The sequence below is a fragment of the Phalangium opilio genome, unplaced genomic scaffold (genome assembly GCF_054372755.1).
Source record: "Phalangium opilio isolate 3A_F unplaced genomic scaffold, DU_Popi_V2 ptg000089l_1, whole genome shotgun sequence".
NCBI classification, from domain to species: domain Eukaryota; kingdom Metazoa; phylum Arthropoda; class Arachnida; order Opiliones; family Phalangiidae; genus Phalangium; species Phalangium opilio.
The window spans coordinates 8985588-9009024 of record NW_028324194.1 but is presented as its reverse complement, the minus strand read 5'-3'; the positions used below and the strand labels follow the sequence as shown (position 1 = coordinate 9009024).

Below are 23437 nucleotides of genomic sequence, written 5' to 3'. Positions count from 1 at the left end.
GCTAATTGCAACCCTACAACAAGGAAATGCGTTTGCTTAGATGGTTTCGTTCGAGAATTCGGCTCGGGACTAGATTTGAACTGCAGAGCACTAGAACGTAAGCTAAACGTTAATCTCGAAATCTAGACCCATCGCTCCTCTTTTGACTTTTAACAGCGGATGAATGCGTCGAGCATTGGCATTGCACGGGCGAAAATACCAATTGTGACGCTACAACAAAGAGATGCGTTTGCAACAGAGATTACGTGATTGGAGACGGCTCGGGACGAGGACTGAGATGCAGGCCACGAGCGGGTAAGCTAACCGTTAATCTCGAAATCTAGACCCATCGCTCCTCTTTTGACTTTTAACAGCGGGTGAATGCGTCGATCCCTGGCATTGCACGGGCTCAAATACTGGATGTGACAACGTATCAAGGAAATGCGTTTGCTTAGATGGTTTCGTTGAAGAAGACGCCTCGGGACCAAGTCTGAGCTGCAGACCACGAGAATGTAAGCTAACCGTTAATCTCGAAGGCTAGACCCATCGGCCCTCTTTAACTTTTGACAGTGGAAGATTGCTTCACAAATCTGGATTGCAAGGGCCAAAATACCAATTGTGACCCTACAACAAATAGATGCATTTGCGACATAGATCACGTGGTTGTAGACCGCCCGGGACTAGGTCTGAGCTGCAGATCACGAGAACGTAAGCTAACCGTTAATCTCGAAATCTAGACCCATTGGCCCTCGTTTACTTTTAACAGCGGATGAATGCGTCGAGCCCTGGGATTGCATCGGCGACAATACAAATTGCGACCCTACAACAAAGAGATGCGTTTGCAACAGTTATCACGTGGTTGCAGACGGCTCGGGACGAGATCTGAGCTGCAGACCACTAGAACGTAAGCTAACCGTTAATCTCGAAGGCTAGACCCATTGGTCCTCTTTTGACTTTTAACAGCGGGTGAATGCGTCGAGCCCTGGCATTGCACGGGGTCAAATACTCAATGTGACACCATAACAAGGAAATGCATTTGCTTATATGGTTTCGTTGAAGAAGACGCCTCGGGACTAAGTCTGAGATGCAGACCACGAGAATGTAAGCTAACCGTTAATCTCGAAATTTAGACCCATCGGTCCTCTTTGACTTTTGACAGTGGATGAATGTGACGAAACAATGCCATGCACGGGCTCAAATACTAATTGCGACCCTACAACAAGGAGATGCGTTTGCAACAAAGATTACGTGATTGCAGAAGGCTCGGGACTAGTTCTGAGCTGCAGAAAACTAGAACGTAAGCTAAACGTTAATCTCGAAATTTAGACCCATTGGCCCTCGTTGACTTTTAACAGCGGATGAATGCGTCGAGCCCTGGGATTGCATCGGCAACAATACTAATTGCAACTCTACAACAAATACATGCGTTTGCGACGATAATCATATATTTGATAGCGGCTGGGGACTAACGTTAAACTGCAAACTCGATGGTGAGTTCAATAGCAATTCCTTACAGGAAATTTAGATCAATAAATTTTAATTTTTTACTTTCAATGGCAGGTAATTGCAGCGATTCAAACCCTTGTCGGGGCAACAACGCCGTATGCCCTCCTTATAGGAGTGAATGCGTTTGCTTAGATGGTTTCGTTGAAGAATTCGGCTCGGGTATAGATCTGAACTGCAGACCACGAGAATGTAAGCAAAGCGTTAATCTCGAAAATCTAGACCCATCGGCCCTCTTTGCCTTTAAACAGTGGATGATTGCGACGGGTACTGGGATTGCACTGGCACAAAAACTTATTGCGACCGTACAACAAGGAGATGCGTTTGCTTACCAGGTTTCGTTGAAGAAGACGGCTCGGGACTAAGTCTGGGCTGCAGACCACGAGAACGTAAGCAAAGCGTTAATCTCGAAATTTAGACCCATCGTTCCTCTTTGATTTTTGACAGCGGATGATTGCGACGGGCACTGGGATTGCACGGGCTCAAATACTAGATGTGACCATACAACAAGGAGATGCGTTTGCGTACCAGGTTCCGTTGAAGAAGACGGCTCGGGACTAGTTCTGAGCTGCAGAGCACTAGAATGTAAGCTAAGCGTTAATCTCGAAAATTTAGACCCGATCGGTCCTCTTTGACTCTAAAAAAGGGGATGAATGCGACGGGCCCTGGGATTGCACTGGCACAAATACCAATTGCGACCCTACAACAAGGAGATGCGTTTGCGACAGATATCACGTGGTTTTAGACGGCTCGGGACTAAGTTTGAGATGCAGACCACGAGCAGGTAAGCTAAGCGTTAATCCCGAAATTTAGACCCATTGGCCCTCGTTGACTTTTAACAGCGGATGAATGCGTCGAGCCCTGGGATTGCATCGGCAACAATACTAATTGCAACTCTACAACAAATACATGCGTTTGCGACGATAATCATATATTTGATAGCGGCTGGGGACTAACGTTAAACTGCAAAGCGGATCGTGAGTTTCGTAGTAGAGTTTCTTTGCCTTCTGAATCCGGATCAACGAACTGACTTGGACTTTTAACAGCCAATGAATGCTCTTACAAAACGCCCTGCTTGGGAAACAATACCATATGCCACAATTCAACTAATAGATGCGTTTGCAAAAGTGGTCACGTGATGGCAGACGGTTCGGGACTAAGTCTGAACTGCAGAGCAATTAATCGTGAGTATTTCACGGCGGCGATGATTTACCAGGCATTTCATCGTTCTCTCAACAGCCAATGAATGCGATGCCTTAAACCCGTGTCGTGGCAAAAACACGAAATGCGCTTCTTCCAATGAATGCGTTTGCGTTGATGACGAGCACGAAATGGACACGGGTCAAGGCGGAACGCTGACCTGCAAACCCAAAAGTAAACCCAAGAAACATACGAGTTTCATTATGAAGTATTTCTTCCTCAAATTTGACAGTGACGAATGAACACTAAACTTAATTAATTAATTATCGAACAAAATTGTTTTAATTATCAATTAACGTTAAAGGAGAAGTTAATTAAGGTATCATAATTGATTATACCTTAATTAAAAGAACGGCTGCTTTTTCTAAATATAAAAGGAATTAAATATTGCAATTAAATGATGATAATTAATTAGCATTTAATTAGGCTTAAAAACTATCAAGGACAACTGCACCATCCGCCATTGTTTTAGTAGCGTCTGCTAAATCGAACCCCGTACCACTAAAGGGATTGGTTGAATTCTCTCAGGCTGAATGAGGTAAGGGTAAGGGTAAGGTAAGCCATAGCCAACTCGATCACGCGCGTAATAGGGTCGATTTAGCAGACGACACTAAACAACCAATGGCGGATGGAGAAGTACTAGGCAGGGTGGGAAATAAGGATTTTTTTTTTAAACTGGACATTGGGCCAGCGACCCCTCTGGCCTGGAATAAATAAACTGGTCCATGACCACTGACCAGGGTGCGTCGTCTGCTAAATTGAAGAAGTGGATAATTAAAATAGTTGAGATAATGTCTGGACTCTGGAAACCCTTGAATTTTCTTAGTGGTCCCGTGGACCACTGACCACAGACCCCCCTCCGATTTAATTTTTAAACTGGTCATTTGCCCTGTGCCACCGCTTTCCCTTATTTCCCACGCTGATAGCAATGTTATTTCAATTTGAGCAAGTACTTTTCTTCTTTCTTGGCTCAATCACAATTTGTTAATTTCCCAATTTGATTGGCCAAACTTCATCGGTAAATTCAATAAAAAAATGATGCTTAATTCGGGCTTAATCGTTAAGCGAGTTCAGTCTCCCTTTAAAGACGCTTCGATACCTTTATCGCCACTTATCAATTCTATACTGTACCCCTTGACCACCCCCCTCCCCTCAGCTGACCTTCAGTGACCAGGGTGGGAAATAAAACGGTGGCACAGGGCAAATGACCAGTTTAAAAATTAAATCGGAGGGGGGTCTGTGGTCAGTGGTCCACGGGACCACTAAGAAAATTCTAGGGTAACCAGGGTCTGACCATTATCTCGGCTATTGTAATTATCCACTTCTTTAGTTTAGCAGACGACGCGCCCTGGTCAGTGGTCATGGACCAGTTTATTTATTCCAGGCCAGGGGGGTCGCTGGCCCAATGTCCAGTTTAAAAAAAATACTTATTTCCCACCCTGGTCAAAATGTCCAGTGACCCCCTTAGTTTTCTAAAAAAACATTATGGGACATTTTAAAATTATATTGGACAATGTCCAGTGTCTTGGGCTTCTTTCCGGCTAGGGGGAAGAGATAGTCTGACGCCACGCAGAACCCCCCCCCCCCCTCTGGTTGGCATTTTTGCGCGTAGAATACTGTGTCCAACCATTAAGGGGGATGAAACTCCAATAAGAGATAGAAGGGTGTGACGTTTCAGGTTCAGAACTGTTAGCTCCCTATTCCTACTGAAAAAAAATGCCAACTAACAAGCGCCATCTATGAAATAACTTCAGGCTTAATAAACACTAATAACCTAATTTCCTAAACAATTAAGAACATCAATTAATTTTGCATACATTTTAGCAATTAAAAAAATTTAAATTAATAAATTTAGGCTAGACGTAATTCAACATAGATGTCGCTAAAAACCTAAGAAATCAATTTCAATCAGAAACAGGTACGTACATATGCACATGTACAAGCTTGGCGATTATGGTCTAGTAAGTTAACTAACCACGTGTTTTATGTACGCTACATCTACATCAGTGATAATGACAATTCCGCACGCTTTAAACCGCGTAATTTATGACCTTTGACCTTTCGATCGAACTGTATTCATTTGGGTACCTTAAGTTTTGCCCAGCAACTCAACCGCGTCTTCTCTAAGGGCTTGAGAGCGCCGATTACACCTGATGAAGTAACATAGCAAAAATATGTACGTCACCAGGCGTTCGTGTGTCCTAGTGAAGTATTTGAACTCCTGACGTCACTTAAAGTGTAATTAGTCAAATTACTCGGCTCCTGGAAGGTAAGTTAAAGCCAATATCATAAGTTTATAAAATATGTTCCTTCCATAAGTATGACACTTCCTATACTTCCTAATGCTAGATTGTAATTGTGTTAAACACGCAGTCACTAGACACAGTGAGACTTGAATAATTTGTAGGCCAATAATAGACTTAATGAACGACCACGTGACACGCTCGTTTTTCGGCAATATATTAATTCGAAACACGGCGTTATTTGGATTATAAGTTTAAAGTCGGGGCCGGATTAAGGGGGGGGGGGGCTGAGGGGACACTAGCAAGGCTTGTTGGGGCGCATTGAGTTCCCCATCCAACCATACTAAAAACTTGGGGATCGAGGAAACAGGGGCCAAGTACCTAATTGAGGAAAATATTTACAAACATACCTCCCTCCATAGGAATAGCATTACACCCAACTTTGGAGGCTCATAACTCTGGTTTTACTAGAGATACGGGGATGCCCTTTGGGTATGTTATAGTCCAATTTATCCCCCATCCAACCTTACTAAAAAGTTACGGCTACGACAAACAGGGGCCGAGTAATTAAGCAAAACGTAAACAAACATACCCCCCTCCATAGGAATAGCACTACACCCAACTTTGGAGGCTCATAACTCTGGTTCTATTAGAGATACAGGGATGCCCTTTGTGTATGTTATAGTCCAATTTATCCCCCATCCAACCTTACTAAAAAGTTACGGCTGCAACAAACAGGGGCCGAGTAATTAAGCAAAACGTAAACAAACATACCCCCCTCCATAGGAATAGCACTACACCCAACTTTGGTGGCTCATAACTCTGGTTTTACTAGAGATACGGGGATGCCCTTTGTGTATGTTATAGTCCAATTTGTCCCCCATCCAACCATACTAAAAAGTTACGGCTGCAACAAACAGGGGCCGAGTAATTAAGCAAAACGTAAACAAACATACCCCCTCCATAGGAATAGCATTACACCCAACTTTGGAGGCTCATAACTCTGGTTCTACTAGAGATACGGGGATGCCCTTTGAGGATGTTATAGTCAGGGCCGGATTCAAGGGGAGGGTGAGGGGGTACTGGCCCCCGGGTGCAAGGCTTGTTGGGGGCGCATTGAGTCAAACTATTCCTCCATTTGCTGTTCCTTTTTTCCGACTTAAGGGGCGCAAAATTGCTTAATCCGGCCCTAGTTGAGGGTGTTTGCGGGCCCCGGGTAAAATTACGAAATCGAGGGCCTCCATCAAGATAGCCCCTCTGGGTGGCCCGTAGATGGTACCAAAGAGAATATACCAAGAGGAGCAGAAAGTCTAGCCTTTCACAAGGCTTTTGAAAAGCCCGGCCACAGTTTTGGAGTAACTAGATCCGGTTTGTGTTGATTGGCTAAGCAGCGACGCCTTTTATTGGTTAAATTATGTCGACTGCTAATTTTTGGTGGTGGCTAAGGAAGGGTTGATCTCTGGGTTGAATGTTGACGTACAAGAGGTAATTTTTAAGTAGACCGTAGACGACACGGTCACGTGAACAACCAACCGGAACTAGTTCCTCCAAAATCAGAGCCGGTCCCTATTTACAAAGTTTCTGCTCCTCTTGGTATATTCTCTTTGATGGTACGGGCCCCGGGAAAACTGACCCCGCTCTCGACGGCTCTGCTTAAAGTGAGTTAAAAATAACCAGAAATGTTAAACAATGTGCATTTATTAGAAGAAAGATATTTGGACGAATAAGGCAAGGCTGGACGTGACGTCATTTTAATAAGTTTAACATTATTAATACCAAAAAAACAACATTGAATGACTTAGAAAACGTAGAGAATACTGCGTTTCAAAAATGTTCATTTTGTACCAATTTACTTATTCTGTTGTAACATTAACGGGACGGAGTTCTTCAATGTGGCAGGAACGACATCACTCATCTCAATTTAACAATGTTTTACAAAAATATTCACAATTTGAACAAAAGAGTGTTACAGTCACTCGGGCAAACACCATCGCGTCGCGTCATCTCGGGACCCTGATGACGTAGTATGATTTTCAATTTGGATATTGTAAGGCGTAAAAAACGGTTAGGACGGATTCAATTTAGTTCTGTATTGTAAGAATGACGTAGCTATATTGTTTAACCAATTAGACGCTAGAAAAGGAACAATAGATGATTCCTAAACAGGGCCGGAAATAAGAAAAAACATTTATAGGACATGTGTCCAGTGTCCCCCTATTTGTCTGGAAAATTTATTGGACATTGTCCACAGAAGTGTGTGTCCAAAAATAGTGTCGCATTCTTCATAGTCAACCTATCAAAACTTCGGAAAATTTATAGGTCAAAATGTCCAGTGACCCCTTAGCTTTTAAAAAAAATGATGGGACATTTTAAAATTTTATTGGACAATGTCCAGTGTCCTGTGCTTATTTCCGGCCCTGTTCCTAAATTCTGTTGGTTTTTTTTTTTTTTTTTTTGAACACGAAAGTTCGTTCTGTAACACGAACCGAATAAACCGGTTATAACAACTAGGTGATCGGTTCTCGCTGAAGGCAAGCGGATTTGTTTTCTGTTTTGAATAGCCAATGTTTGGCGCTAAGGTGTGGAATTTAAGGAACCATCTATGCAACAGTTTCTAAGCGTCCACCATCTCATCTTTAATGTTAAAAGCGCTTCGGTTGTTAAAAATCTGTGGTCCCGATTGTAAACACTCGTGTTGTAAGCGACGCCCGATGGTCTATGCTTCGGAGTCTTCCTCTTGTATCATGTCCTTTTGTATTTCTTCGGCGCTTCGGAGGTCGATGGCCAGTTTCTTGGGTCTCATTAGGGACGCCTTCTTGGCCGGGTCTCCGTCCGCCGACTTCAACGCTTTGCTGAACTCTTGGAAAGCTTTGGCCAAAGCCAGCGTCAGACGCCTGGCGTTGCCGCGACTGTCGCAAACGAACGCGTAACATCTGTTCAAAAAAAGACAATACACTATTAGTTCGTAAGTAAGCAAAGTATCCCGAAGGTCTTTGAGACATAGTGAACACAGATCAGTGGTTCTGAAGTTGCGATTCGCAACATTTGCTCCGATTTTAATTTTGTAGACACATCTTAATTTCCACTTGAATTTCATACCCCTTTATTGAACTTTGACCTTTATGCTGGTGAAAATATGACCCGCGTTAACGCAAGCAGTCGCGAGAATATAACTTAGTATTTGTAGGCCACTAATAGACTTATTGAAGTACCACGTGGTATACACGTTTTTCTATAATATATTATATAACTTTTGTTAATGAACCTATTGACCTCTGCCCTTTGGCGGCCATTTCAATGTTTTGGTGACCTTTATGCTGGTGAAAATATGACCCGCGTTAACGCAAGCAGTCGCGAGACTAGAATTTAGTATTAATAGGCTAGAAATAGGCTTAATGAAGTACCACGTGTTAAACACGTTTTTCTATAATATATTGCGTAATTTTTGTTAATGAACCTATTGACCTCTACCCTTTGACGGCCATTTCAATGTTTTGGTGAAAATACGTTCAATTGTTGTATGACCTGTGCTAACACAAGTAGTAGAGACTAGACTAGACTAGGCTCCCAGGGATTTAGTATTTGTAGGCCAATAATAGACTTCATGAATTAACACTTGGCATAGACGTTTTTCGGAACTAAATTATGCAACTTTTCTTGGAAAGTTTGAAAGAATATCTGACAATGTGGAGCAGTTTTCACATCTCAAAACGAAGTAATATTTGACGGCGTAGCGTTTTTGAAACAAACACATAGAACCAGAAGTATATAATACTTCTCTTCGAGAGAAGTGTACCACAAAGCGGGGTAAGTGTAACGTCACTCTTCCCAACATCGGAACATTTAGAGCAAGGTTACTAAACCGAAACACATACGCGATAAATAGTTCCCTCATCATTACTCTAGTAGCGTTTAAATATTTGGCAAGACGCATGCGCTTGTGCATTTTGTCCCACGTCAGGACGAAGTTTGTGGGATGATTGTTGGGGATTTAATGCCAAACAATTATAGAATTCACCCTAGCACGGTGCGATGCCCATTTGTAGTTTGATGAGCGGGAAAGCAAACTAAAAGGGGATCCTGGGAAGAATGACGTTACATAACTAAAGCATTAAGAGGATACAGAGTGTCATCCTTCTCCTATTATCCCCTTCTGATAGAACCCATAAACTACTCCATATATAATAAGGCCTAAATTAAGTATAGCCTATTTTTAGATCGACTAATCCGATCTAAAGATAAATCTTATCTTCTCGCGAATACTGTAGGTTTATTTTAAATCTTTTAAAATAGGAACTCGATCCGTTATCATTAGAGTTTCGGTTGCGAATTTACAATCGTAGTCGAGAACAATGGGTGAAGCCCATTCAACCTTTGCCCCTTTTTATGCCGTTAATAAAATATTTCCCAGTTATTTCGGAGATTTAAGATAATACAGTATTAGTAATTGATAAAGAAGGGATTACCTTCTTTATTCTTGACCTAACTGTTTAACGGAGCAGTCAGCTAATTCTACCAGAGAGAATATAGAGGGAGAGAGAGGAGTAGAAGTTTAATCTTCAGAATGTGTCTTTCTATTTCCTTTAGTTCTTAATTTGAAAAAGGGTGTTATTGCCGAAGTACAGCGGGATAATAATAATAATAAGGCTTTATTACGGATATTCCTATCAGTTGACACTGATTTACATAGGAGTCCTCTTAACTTAATCATAATTTAAATTATATAGGTTTAATTTTAAGACTAGCTTTCCGTCATTGCATTGGTATTTGTCATAAGTGTTCAAGGTTCATAGAAATGTAACCACAGACATTTTACTTTAGGTTATTGGGGTGGTTGTGTTAAAATAAATTTCTTTAGTTCTAGTTTAAAATTTTCCAACGTTTCTTGGTTTTTAAGCGCTCTGTCGATTGAGTTCCATAGCTTGGCACCGTTCACTCTGATGCTTTTCCCGCTGAAGGAATTGATTCTCACTTGGGTATTTAAGTTGATGTGTCGATTACGCGTACTGTGCTCGTGAACCGGGGTCAATGAATCCCGGAAAATAGCCGAAATATAACTCGGACAGTCGTTATGATGTATTTTAAACATTAAAATTAGAGTGTGGAACATAGCGCGTTGGGCCAGGCTCAGCCAACCCAGTTCGTTCCTCGCTGCCGTTGCCGAAAAACGCCTTGGCTTGCTCAAGATTGATCTTGCACAATTATTTTGAAGAATTTGTAATTTGTTTAATGCGGATTTACTGGAGTTGTGGAAGAATATATCGGCATAGTCGAAAGTTGGCTGAACAAGTGCATTATATAGGATTATAAGTGCCTTCTGTTTCAGATTGGTTAACAGAGGCCTGATGAGCCAAATTTTTTGCTTTGCTTTATTAGTTGTTTGTTCTATGTGATGTGCCCATTTTAGTTGATCGTCGATGTGCAGTCCTAAATATTTGAAGTTTTCAACCCTTACGATTTTTGTTAAGGGTAATTCTGTAACCCTAGCAGCCTTTAGTCTTTTGGATTTGGTTGGGGCGAAAATCATGAAAGCTGATTTTTTTTCATTAAGGATTAGCCCTTTTAATAGCAAGGTCTCCTTTAATGATAATAAGTCCGATTCCAGCTCGTTTATAGTAACGTCTAGATCTACGTTGGCGCTGATGATTGCATCATCATCGGCGTATTCTATTAATTTTGTAGTCTTGAGGCACTTGTGGTTGTCACTTGTATAAAGGTTGAAGAGGAGTGGTCCTAAGACGCTTCCCTGAGGGACGCCGGCTCTTAGAGGTGCTGGGGTGGCCGTGGCACCGTTGACTGATACCATTTGGTATCGGTTAACCAGATAAGATTGGAACCAGCTCACAGTCTTAGTGTCCAGGCCTTTTTGGCCTAAAATTTCTAGAAGAGTGCCGTACTCTACACTATCAAAGGCCTTGGTCATATCGAGAAAACCCACTGCTACAAATTTGTTCGCTTCTAGGTTACTAATGATTGATTCATGTAAGTGTAATATGCAGGTTACCGTGGAATGCCCCGGCAGAAAACCGGCTTGCATTTTGTAAAAGGCTTCGGTAGAGAGACAGTAACTTAGGAGTTGCTCATGAACGCATTTTTCCGGGACTTTTGATAAGGACGGTAGGATAGAGATTCCCCTATAATTGGATGGATCAGTTGGGCTGCCGGACTTGTGTAATGGTATTATCTTTGCTTCCTTCCACCTACTTGGGAACGTGGCCGATTGGAAGGATGTGTTGATTATGTCGGTAAGAGGTTTGGCTATCAGTATCGCTAGACCCTTTATCAGTGAAACGGTTAAGCCATCGCTCCCGGCGGCTCTACTATTCGGTAAGGCTTTTAGATGCTTAAATACCGTCATTTCGTCAACGTTTTGGAAGGTACAGTGCGTCAGGGGGTTAGAGTCCTGCATCGTTAACTGTTTTGTGGATCTCACGGCTCTGTTGGCAGTGGTATTGGCGAAATGGTGGTTTAGAATTCCTGCAATGTCCGCTGGATCCTGGTAAATCTTGTCAGCTACTCGCATGGAGGTTATTGGTTGTTTCTTGGGTTTTAAGTGAGGTTTCAGGACCTTCCATATAGCGTTAATAGATCCAGGTTTACCCAAAAATTTATTGAAATAGTTGGACTTGGCTTCGGTGACCGCCTTGTTAACATCATTACGAAGCCTCCGGTATAATTGTAACAATTCCGGGTTTTTGTTACACCTTTTCTTTGTTATATCTCGGGTGTGCATAAGATGTTTCACGCTGTTGGTTAACCACGGCGGACGAGAGACGGCCATCCGTTTTCGAATGAATGGGGCGAATTTGTCTAAGTGCGTGGTTATTGCTAGTTCAAGATCTCTTACCCCTTGATCTACGTCATGGATTTTGAGGTTGTTTAGTGCCCGAGCTAGTTCTTCTATAAATTGCTCGAGATTCATGTTCCGATAGTCCCTGACATTAGTGATTGTTTTCACTGTCCTAGGGCATTTCTTTTTCCTTGTGCAGAAGATTAGATCATGGTCTGAGTTCCCGTATGGTATTACACCACTGTCAATGATCCGGTGCGGGCACGTGGTGTATATATGGTCGAGTAATGTGGAGCTAGTTGTTGTCGTTCTCGTTGGTTGTGTTATTAGTTGCTTAAAGTAGGATAGTGAATTTAGAATTGCTTTGGTCTTGGGTTCGAGGGGTTTCTTCATCAGGTCACAGTTGAAGTCGCCTGTTAGGATGATTTCCGAGTTATGCCTAGGGTCGATATGTGAAAGGAGATTCTTTGGCTCCATCGTCGATTTTAAGTCGAAACATTTCTGTGATATTTTGCCACAACTGACACCTTATCATTGAAGTGGTTAGGATTGAGCCCTCGAAATAAGTTAGCAACGTCTTCTTAGTTAAATTTAAGGGGGCCATCCGTAAAACACTTCAATTAAAGATCATAACATTTTTAGGTGGTGTCCTATAGTGACGAATCTGAATAAAATAGGCTTAACGCGGCGACACTAACAGGCGTCACGTGAGCGACATCTATTATGAAAATTTCTCCTTACTACGTCATCAAACGAATCAAAATTTTAACTAGGCTTTTTCCAAACTGTACAATACTTTGATTGCAATTTTATAAATTGCTACGAAACCAAATAAAGTAGTAAGCATATCATAATAAATAAACTAGATTTTTCAAGGATTTTTTCCCCATTTTAAGTTTATGGATGACGAAAATTATGCCACTAACACTTTAAAGAAAGCAACACACATTTAAAGTCCCCTGTAGGTCTCCAGTTTTCATAGGCTAACTCTCTATTCCTCTCACTGCTTTTTCTCTCTGTGTCTATACCGGCTTCGAAGTTGAACGGATGAGTGTCGATGTAATTCACTTCAAAGGACTTAATCCGTTTTATCTCTCTTCGTAAGATTAAGTGACTTATAAAAAAACGACGTCTAAACATCACTGACGTCACAGCAGCTCTGTTACTGTTAACAATCGCGCCATCGGTTTCTATTTTTATAGTAACATTGATTAGTGTACGTGGTGGTGGAATTAAGCGTCAAAGTTGACCTTCAAGCGCCGACAAGTACTCGATAGGTTTTTCTCGAAAGGGGTTTGACCTGGGTTCGTACTGTTCCTGGATGTTTCTTACTACCCTCTTAAAAATACTGGGTTTTTGTCAAACCAAATGGGGTCAAAAAACTACCCAAACATGGGTCCGTATTTACCCTACCAGAAAAAGGGTTGATTTCAATTGACCCAAAACTCGTTATATATTCAACCAAAAGTCGGGTTTAAAATCCACTAACTTTAAGTTGGGTTATTTTAGCAACTTGCGGTTGGGTCAGTAAAAGGTCAGGGATTTCTTTTGCTATATCAAACCATGATTGCTTCATTAAAATGCTAAATATGAGCTGCAGGTGTCATCATGAAATGGACTCTGTTATGAACACCTACCCAGGGTCATTGTCAAAATTTGGTCAGGGATTTTCAATATAAAAATTTCGTTCGAAGCCTGTTCGTGAGACGCGGGAAAAAACGCTGCGTACACTTTTTAGTACATTTCGTAACAGTTATTAGGACAAATAATTTTCTATGTTAAACAATAGTCATACCACGTGGTCTTAATGGGAAATTTCGTTAACGGTCACTTCTTTTGTTGTGATCGTTTCGATCGATTGTTTCAGCCTCTTTTTTTTTGCAAGTAATTCGGCCTTCGAACATTCTAGTAGAGGGAATATCATTTTATATTCATTTTATATTGAAATATCGTTTTTTATTGTTCGCGTGTCTGCCGGTCCACCGTCTGTCAAATAATCTACGCTCTCTTCTTAACAGCTGCCGCTAACACAATAACAAATACTCGGAAAAATACATTTCCTCAGAAGGGGATAATAGAAGAAGGATGACACTCTGTATCCTCTTCATACTTTAGCTATGTAACGTCATTCTTCCCAGGCTCACCCTTTTTGTTTGCTTTTCGCTCATCAAACTTCTTATAGGCATCGCACCGTAAGGTGAATTCTATAACTGTTTGGTACTAAATCCCCAGCAATCATCCCACAAACCTTGATTGTCTTGACGTGGGACAAAAAAATGCACAAGCGCATGCGTCTTGCCAAATATTTAAACGCTAATAGAGTAATGATGAGGGAACTATTTATCGCGTATGTGATTCGGTTTAGTAACCTTGCACCAAATATTACCATGTTGGGAAGAATGACGTTACACTTACCCAGCTTTGTGGTACACTTCTCTCGAAGAGAAGTATTATATACTTCTGATTTCCTCTATATATTTAACAGTGTATGGATATTTTTTAGTGGGATAGACCAGTGTTTCCCGAACGTTTTGTCAATCCTTAAATTTTCAGATCAATTAACTTGAAGTTTATAGTAAATACTCAAAGTTGACCTAATTTTATTACTGAAATAAAATGGTTCTACGCCACGTGGTAATTCACCGAGTCTATTATTGGGCTACAAATAATTCATGGCTGACTGTCTCTATAGCGACAATGTTTAACAAAGGCTAAATTATTAATTAAACCAGGGATAGATTTAATTTTGGAAGTAGGAATGGAGAACGGTTAGTATTTACTTCAGTCCGACTCATAGCCCGGTATAGAGCCCCTCCCTCCAACACGTAACGATAATTTTAAATTATCTTATTGGCTCACTTAAGCTACGTTTTGATGACGTTGCTGACGGGGAAAGCGAAAAATAAGTAATTCCTTTTTTACCTCTGTCACTATGACCCGCCTCTTCTTTCATACCCCCCCCCCGTTACATGGAAGGGGGTCCGGGACTTTGACGCGCGCCCAGATTCCTCTGTTCTCCATTCCTACATCTAAAATTAAATCTATCCCTGGTAAATATGCATAGTTGACCTAATTTTATTACTGAAATACAATTGTTCTACGCCACGTGGTAATTCACCGAGTCTATTATTGGGCTACAAATAATTCATACCTGACTGTCTCTAGAAAGTCTAGCCTACAGCGACAATGTTTAATTAAAATTAATTATTAATTAAACTATATTTGCCGTTCGTTTATCGCAAAAAGAAGCGTATAAACTGTTCAAAACAAAGTTCTCTCAAATCCAAAAATAAATTAACATATAAAATTAAACAAAAGCAACTTTGGAATTGAACTACGATCGAGGAACACTGACCCGACCTGACCCGTAACGGGTTAGGAGCTATTCTTGGAAATGACCTAGTTAGGTTTACAATCAAATTTAAATAGAATTAAACTCGTGTTCGAGCCGTTAAAACAAGTTGTAAGAAGCCGGATTACGTAAGAAAGATTTTCCGTTTTAAACACGTTCGTCGACCCGCTTATTAAAAACGGGCATTTTATTATTCTTTTGAATTTTAATAGAATTGAAAAGGGTAATTTAATTTTAAATGTTGAGACAAATTCAGGTTAACATAGAAACAAGTTCTAGACACGAATCGTTACGTACATTGTATAACATTGCTCACCCCGTTCTTACGAAACGGCGCTTTAATTTATTAAGGCGGGGTTCGCCAGAATGAACTTTGGGAGCGAGAGAAACTTGCAAGCTTGTTTTTATTAAGATTTTGAGGGCTGATAACATTCAACGCCGCACCAAGTTTACATCCTCGACGCCTTTTTTAAAAATAAAAGCTGTATAGTTTAGAATAAAAGTGTAGGGACAAGCGGCCAAGTAGAAACTAACCTTTTTTACAAATTGAATGAAATTAAGCTTAATTTTGGTTTAATCAAAAGTTGATAATATTGGGGAAGTATCTAGAATAGAACGTTCTTAAGATGCTGAAAAAAAAATAAAAGCTGTATAGTTTAGAATAAAACTGTAGAAACAAGCGGCCAAGTAGAAACTAACTTTTTTACAACTTCCAAATTAAAATAACTACGTTTTATTTTGGTCTAATCATAAAGCTTTTAATGTTGGGGAAGTATCTAGAATAGGACGTTCGGGGTTCGCTACTGTCCCAAGAACTCAACCAAATAAAACACTTCTTATTGCATAATCTTCCCTTAGTGTTACAGCATAAGTTTATAAGTGATATGTTCCATAAGTTTGACACTTCCTACGCTTCGTAATGTTACTGAGAGACTTACAGTCCTCGAGCTAGTTCGAGGGAGAACGACGGAAGCGAGTCAATTGAAGTCCTACACTCGGTGGTGGTTAATTTTGCAATACTTCCATCCTCTCCTATTAAGTCTGCATTATATACTAAGCCCCCTTTGACAGCAGCCCACCAGGCGTATGTCGCTTTACCCTGAATCTATGACCTACCTCACTCACTTCATGACAAGCTCCAGTTTGTGTAACCAGTGACAAACTTATGGCCAACATATCTTACGAACTTTTAGTGTTATTAGTGATTGATCAACATCAACTTTGATGTAATTAGTCCAATCTTAAAGGAATAGCGACGTGATTTAAAAATGATCTCAAATCTAAAGAAAACCTTACTTTTTTGAGAGTTTAAACGCTTCTGATTCCAAAAATATGCTTGATTAATATTTAAATATGAAGGAAAACACAGAAAAAACACTTTGAAAACTTGAAATTTGGGGGGGGGGGCAAAAGCAAATTTGCGAAGAAGATTTTTGGCGGGTTTTTCACCTTGCTACGTCATTCACTGCATCTCGCGGAAAAGCCAAGCGCGAGACTCCCGAGTTTACTAATGCGGCGCGCGCGCGAATCTGAATAAATTAGGCTTAACACTTAGGCTGAGACACTTATAGGCGTCACGTGCCAAGCGCGCGCGCCCGAGACTCCCGAGTGCTGCGCGCGCGCGAGCAAAGAAAATATAGAACTATCGTCTGCGCGCGAATCTGAATAAATTAGGCTTAACGCGGCGCGGCGACACTAACAGGCGCGTCACGTGAGCGACATCTAGAATGAAAATTTCTCCTTACTACGTCATCAAACGAAAGAAAATCTCAACTAGGCCTTTTCCAAACACAAAACTTTGATTGCAATTTTACAAATTTCTACGAAACCAAATACAAAAGTAAACATATCATAATAAACTAGATTTTTCAAGGATTTTTTTCGCATTTTAAGTTTGTGGGTGACGAAAATTATGTCACTAACACTTTAAATTAACTAATTGTGAGTGTCCGTAAACAACAAACAGTCAAGATTTTTGGACTGAATATAGATTACGGCAATGGGAAGTGGCATAGTTTGTCACATTATACAAGTAACGATAAACAAAATAATAGCCTAAGTATTTCGACCGTCAAAACCTAAACCACCTCGAGCCATTTTCACTGAATTAATTGTTGTGAACCAAATTTAATATTATGATATTTCCTTGTATTTTAAAAAATGCGATAGTAAGTTACGAGGTCTTGATTTTGGGAAGTTTCATAAATATTCACGTATTTTTTTGGGGGGGAAATCTATTGAAAGCATCGTATCAGAAAATATTGCAAAATCATTTGGAATATATTTGCATACAAAGAATCAGAACACAGTTTTTTTTAAATATTGTCGATTCGTGACCCTTTGAACTATATTATCTGACCTTCACCAAACAAAGTGTCTCGTCTACGTGTACGTATAGAATTTCCTAGAGTATCTACAGAGTCTAGGGTTCGAAAATTACGGTAATTTTGGAAAATGGTAAATTACGCCGTAATTTACCGCGTAAATTACCGTTCATGGTAATTTACGAAAATTCAAAAATTAAATTATATTGATAGTTTTTAAGCTAAATAATGAAAAATATCACTAGAACACAGCTATTCTTTTTATAGCATAGTGTCTTACATTATTTAAACACCGAGTTTTGATGTTTGCAGCTCAAAATACTTTTGAACAGCAACATCCACTTTCTTTTTCTTACCAATTTTGCGGATTGTTGCTATATCACGTTTTTAGAACAAAATTCTAGAGAAGGACCGATACCAGTTTAAACCGATACCGATATATCGGTTTAGTCAAATTTCGGTGCCGATATTGGTATGGGCCCATCTCTAGAAATTTCTAACAACTACAGCTTTCCAGGTAAAGCAAACGAACTCGACAACAAGAATAGACGAGAAAATCAAATTTCATTTCCTTAATCAAAATTTTCCCACGCTTGCCGTTCGACCTTTTATGACTTACTCATATCTCATGAAAAGAAAAAAGTGTGCAAACACGGGTAGAGCAAATTATGGAGCTTTGAGACCATTTTCCAAGTGAAGGAAATGAAAATTCGGTGGTAAATTACCATCGTGGTAATTTACCGGCGTAAATTACCACGGTAATTACCAGGGTAATTACCGTTTTCGTAATTTACCCAAGAAAATCGTAAATTACAGTTACCCTGGTAAATTACCGCGTAAATTACCATGGTAATTTACCGATTTAGAACCCTACTACAGACCGAGTTCAGCCAATAAGCCAGAAATATCTTTCAAGTCCTTTTTTTGCAGGTGAAAATAAATAATAACAATAAATGCAGGATTAAAACACCCTAATAACAACATAGAAGACCATAAATCACAATAGAACACCATAAATCATAGTAGAACAACACAAAAACTCAATAAAACAGCAGTTTTTCCCTGTTATGTTGCGTATGGAGGCGTCTTACTAATTGATATTATGTTACTTATATGGAAGCGGAAATATGCCTTTTGACGTCATTTTTGGCCTATTGGCGTTACTCAGAGAACTATATTTTGAACAATTTCTATATTTTAAATGTGGTGCTGTGAAAATACGATTTTTTACGTGGCAGCTGTTAACAGTTTACTAGAGAGACGGTATAAATTCGTGCCACATTTCCAGCTCTTTATCTCCAGTCCAAACGTAGCCTGTCCGGAGTTAATCCCCACCCCCTCTAAATTACAACCAGCATCTCATTGGTTCTTGAAAACTCAACACGTCTGCGCGACGCGAATGACGAAAATTACAAGTATTTTCCTATTGAGAAGAGGCGAAATAGCCCGGGGCCTCCTTTTACGTCCCCCCCACTCTTGTATTTTGAAAGGGGGACTGCATGGACTATGGCGCCCGAATACATAGGCATCTTAAACCTTCTCCCTAATAAACTAGATATCACTTCTTGCCTATAGAGAAAGTGAGTGAACAATTAAATATTCGTAGGCCAATAATAGACTTAACGATTTTGATTTTTCAGTTATATTTTTTTTGTTTTATTAGATAGTGAAATATTCATTTTTTAAACCCGAAGTTCAATGAGGGTATATAAAAAACAATACCCCCCCCTTTGCCCCCCTCCAAAATATCTGGCTTTAGAAGGACACTTTGTTGTCGACATTTACCTGAAGGGATGTTTCTCGACGACGTTGTCACTTTCGCGGACGATGATGACGGCGAAGACTCGCGTGTAGACCAAATCTTGGACTCCGTAGGATATCGTGTCAATGGGAAATTCTTCGTCGATGACCGGTGCGGCCGTTTTGCTCTTTCCAAGGTTCGTCCCGCTGTTGGTCATCTTGATGCCCTCAGTCGAGACCTCCAGCTTGACCACGGGTAAGGAAACGGGCGGTTTAAGGTTCTTGGCTGCCCCGACCATTTCGTCCACAGGTTTTCTCGTGTATTTGATTCCTAAGTAATCGAGTTTAATTAGCCAGAAGCAAAGAGGTTATAAAGAGGGGGAGTTGAAGCTAGTAGCATTGGCAAGGCATTTTGGGAGTTGTCGCTTTTATTTGTTATATTTTCCTCCTAATGTCCGGTTCACCGTATTTCATCCAATACGAAGGCAGAAAAAGGTGCGAACGGACACCAGAAGGTTAGGACACTCTAGCCAAGCCTTCTACTCCCACTCTTTATACCCATTTTGGCTAGACTCAACACTGTCTATTTCAACATTAATACGTAATTTTCAGGCTAGTAGTATTCATACCAGGAGGCCTGGCTTTTGACTCCACAACGAAGTCTGGCCTTCTTGCGTAACACCTGAAGCCAGGCCTCCTTGTGTAAATGGTATGAATCCTCCTAGTCTGAAAACTATGTATAAACTCTTTAGCGATAGAGCGGAAACCTGACCCCATGATATTCTTAAGGCCTTTTAATGGTGGAATTCATAAACGTCGGACGCAACGCAATTTAGTACAGGCAAAGGCCTTTTGCGCACGACGCCCTGCCTTTGCCTGTACTAAATTGTTTAGCGTCTGACGTTTATGAATTCCACCATTACACGATACAACTTTTGACTCATTTAGATGAGCCAACTTGAGTTGAGTAAACTGTTTGGGACGTGTGAACAGAAGTTGGACAAGTTGAACGACCAAATTTAAAATTTATCACCGACCAATTTTTTTACAGCCTAAACCTTTTGACCCATTTAGTTGTGTCAAAGGTTGTATCGTCTGAAAGGGCCTTAAGTATGCTAGGGTTAGGTTAGATTTAGTTTAGATGGAGCCAGTTAAAAATAGTTTGATACTAACCCCATAAGCCGCTGGCATCCTCTTGTCCTAAGTATTTAACAACGAACGTTTTCGGAAGTTGTATCACCTGGAAAGGACAATTAGTGGTTTTTTTAATGTATTTTAGCTAAGCTACCGGGTGTTTTAAGGGACCGAAATCCTTGTGTAAATACAAAGACTTTTAAACGACTTCGCCCCCGCCCCTTGTTACAACCATGGATTAAGAATGCGCGTGAGGAAATTGTTTTCACGCTACAGGATCGGCAACTCCCTATCTCGGACGACAGCTTATTCTGTATATACTCTGTTACAACATCGGTTGTCAGCACGCGCAAACCTAGGTCTCTATGCAACTTAGCTTTGTACGTGCTGACAAGAGACCAAAAACTTCAGGATCTTCAGGATTTAAAATATCCGCGAGTTTTTGAGCTCGAGTGCATGCACGGACCTCTAGGCCTTAGTTTCAAATAGGTGTGAAATTGCCTACAGCCTACTACATGTATTTAAAACTAAGGCCTAGAGGTCCGTGCACTCGAGCTATAAAACTCGCGGATATTTTAAATCCTGAAGATCCTGAAAATCCTGAAAATCCTTTGGTCTCTTCTATGGTCACAGACAACTTTCTCACACATATAACCACGGCATTGCTTATGCTTAAAGGTGTACGCACGTCAAAAACGCCCCAGCTGTCCATTGTCAATAACAATATTGCTTGACAAACGCGAAGTAAACAGAAGTTTCTTGATAAGTCACTTGAACACATGAAATCAGATAAGGTAGTAAAAGTGAAAATGCCATTTTCTAAACGTTATCTCGAATAGTGTTGCAAGTGCCTTGCATATTGCAACTCATATTGCGCATGCGCAGTCGGGGAAGATAGCTATAGTGCCACTCGATGCAAATTGATTCTGTTATTTCTAATGAGTCAGTACCAAGTGGTGTAAACACCGAGGGGAAACTCCTATCTCTAACAAGTATGATTTTGATCAAACCATATTTTCCAAAAACATTTGTCATTATGGGAATTAAAAATGTCATACATATTACTTGCGTTTTAATATAACCTGTTTGAAAATACTTAACTGGATACGGAAATGTTTTTAAAATACGTATAGCTCAAGGGGGGGGGCAAGGATGTCTTTACCGAGGGGATAATCACTCTTAACTTTTATTCATTCAGCCACTGTTAAGATCGGCGTACTTTCAAAGAGTATACGTAATCAAACCGGGGGGGGGGGTTATTATGAACTCCTGGCAGTGGTAATAGTTAGTATAAGGCGCTGTCAGTTAGCTGCGTTAGACGGGGCTTGGACCCACCGCGTTCGAATATCCCTTCTTGGAGAAAGCTAAGGTTACTATTAATGTTAAATTACAATGCGAGTAAATGGCCTCTCGAGAGATTGCGAACCCTCGATTTGAAAGGAGCCTCTAGTTCTTGCTTTATATTAAACCCGAACGTTATATTGTACGTTTAAATTTAATGAAATGCTTAGCATTAGTAACAATGCAATGTCTGCTTGAAGCGAGCGAACCAGCCAGAGTTCAAAGTTCTAAACGCTTCGGTGAGTTCTCGAAATTTTCTCCAATGAAAGAGGTTTTATTATTTTCTTTTATTTTTTCATTGGACCATTTCCCTTATTCCCCTTTTAATCTTAAAGAACAGGAAGCGAATTCAAATCAAATTAATTGTTGTTCGTGACTAATTTCGAGTTCCTATTATCAGAAGTTAATTAATGGAAGTATGCTAACTAATGTTCAAGAACAGGTTCAAGCGACTTCGAATTAAACCGTCGTTCAATTAAATTCATGAAATTAATGTCAATTTTTTAAAATCTTGATATTAATGCTAATTTCATTAATTTTAACATTAACCCCATCAATTTCATTAATTTTAACATTAACCCCATCAATTTCATTAATTTTAACATTAACCCCATCAATTTCATTAATTTTAACATTAACCCCATCAATTTCATTAATTTTAACATTAACCCCATCAATTTCATTAATTTTAACATTAACCCCATCAATTTAACTTCTGACAATAATTCGATTTAAATTTATCTTATATTGGCAATAATTTAATTTGTTTACGTTTTACTAACGTTGTTTACCAAACGAGTTTAGAGGATATCATTGAACTTAACTATAAAGAAGCCAATTTGAATTCCTAACCAAACCTAACCGGGACTAATAAATATTTCAACCCAATCTTACCTTAACCAACTCGACCGAAATAGATTTGGGTCGTATGCCAGTCGCGACCTCGCGTTTAACAATTTCGGTAGCGTACGTATAGATTCAAACAAGTACCTAAAAATGTTGATAATTACCTCTTGTCCATAGTCAGCCATATCATCTGGTAGGTTAGCGGCCGGATGTTGATGTTCTTCTTGTACCGAATCGGGTCTCTGTTGTTTGGACGTTGTCCGCTGCCTTTGAAAACTATCGGCTAGAACACTGGGTGTTGCCTGGTCGTTCGAAGGCTCATTGTTTTGCTTCGGCGTGTAAGGAGGCGGTGGAGGTAACGCGTGTCCGCTTTGTTCGGCTGACGAACCGGCTCTGACGAGTGTAGTGCCTCCTGTACTAGTAGTAGTTGAAGAGTCCTCGTCGGTCGGTATGGCAGCAGCAGCTGCTGAGGTTGGTTGAGGGGGTAAGGGAACTCCGAAAGCGTCGCTGCTTTCGTCTTCGTGTACAGCCAATCTGGGGTCACTTTTACTCTCCGACATTCTTGATAAATTCCACGGCCTCTCTATGTTTTGATTGGGATCTCCGCTCTTCTATACTCTCCTAACAATGTTTTGATTATTGCTGCGTTCAACGTGAGATCTAAATGTAGTAAATAGAGTTTATTAGCCAAGATACACCGAGATAACAGGGTGTTTTAAGGTATTGGGAAGCTTCAGTGTTTATTTCACATTCGTTCACGCTGGTTAAAGCACCACCTAAACTAGGTATAAACATGGATTTATAATAGAAGCTTACACTTCATGGATATTTCACTCACTTTAAAACGCGCACCACATTTATTCCTCGTCTGAAATAGTACCAGCCTGGCACGCGCGTTTGTGACGTAGAATTTGAGGCAAATTCAGAGGGGGGTGGAAGTTTTTCACACGATCGAGTTCTAATTTTGAATAGCGCGCTCGAAATA

The 23437-nt window shown here is 40.3% G+C and overlaps 3 protein-coding genes across 3 annotated transcripts in view; 2 read left to right on the top strand and 1 right to left on the bottom strand.

Moving 5' to 3' along the window:
* Positions 1 to 6: 6 nt before the first annotated feature.
* Positions 7 to 3080, top strand: LOC149647428 (uncharacterized). Its single transcript, XM_089850260.1, has 15 exons — positions 7 to 97; positions 157 to 294; positions 354 to 491; positions 550 to 687; positions 746 to 883; positions 943 to 1080; positions 1139 to 1276; positions 1335 to 1469; positions 1540 to 1674; positions 1734 to 1871; positions 1930 to 2067; positions 2129 to 2266; positions 2325 to 2459; positions 2529 to 2666; positions 2722 to 3080. Exons 7-15 carry the CDS (start codon positions 1159 to 1161, stop codon positions 2922 to 2924), a joined length of 1278 nt encoding a protein of 425 aa, XP_089706386.1. The 5' UTR covers positions 7 to 97; positions 157 to 294; positions 354 to 491; positions 550 to 687; positions 746 to 883; positions 943 to 1080; positions 1139 to 1158; the 3' UTR covers positions 2925 to 3080.
* Positions 3081 to 4615: 1535 nt separating this feature from the next.
* The window catches only part of LOC149647424 (glycerophosphocholine cholinephosphodiesterase ENPP6-like), a 42034-nt gene continuing 23212 nt past the window's right edge, over positions 4616 to 23437 (top strand). Inside the window, exon 1 of the mRNA XM_089850255.1 lies at positions 4616 to 4951. The gene's annotated coding sequence lies outside the window, so the exon portion shown is untranslated. The remainder of the gene's footprint in view (positions 4952 to 23437) is intronic.
* LOC149647427 (uncharacterized) lies at positions 6606 to 23093 on the bottom strand. Its single transcript, XM_089850259.1, has 4 exons — positions 22617 to 23093; positions 20305 to 20371; positions 19177 to 19462; positions 6606 to 7858 (listed from the first exon to the last, which is right to left on the bottom strand). Exons 1-4 carry the CDS (start codon positions 23010 to 23012, stop codon positions 7642 to 7644), a joined length of 966 nt encoding a protein of 321 aa, XP_089706385.1. The 5' UTR covers positions 23013 to 23093; the 3' UTR covers positions 6606 to 7641.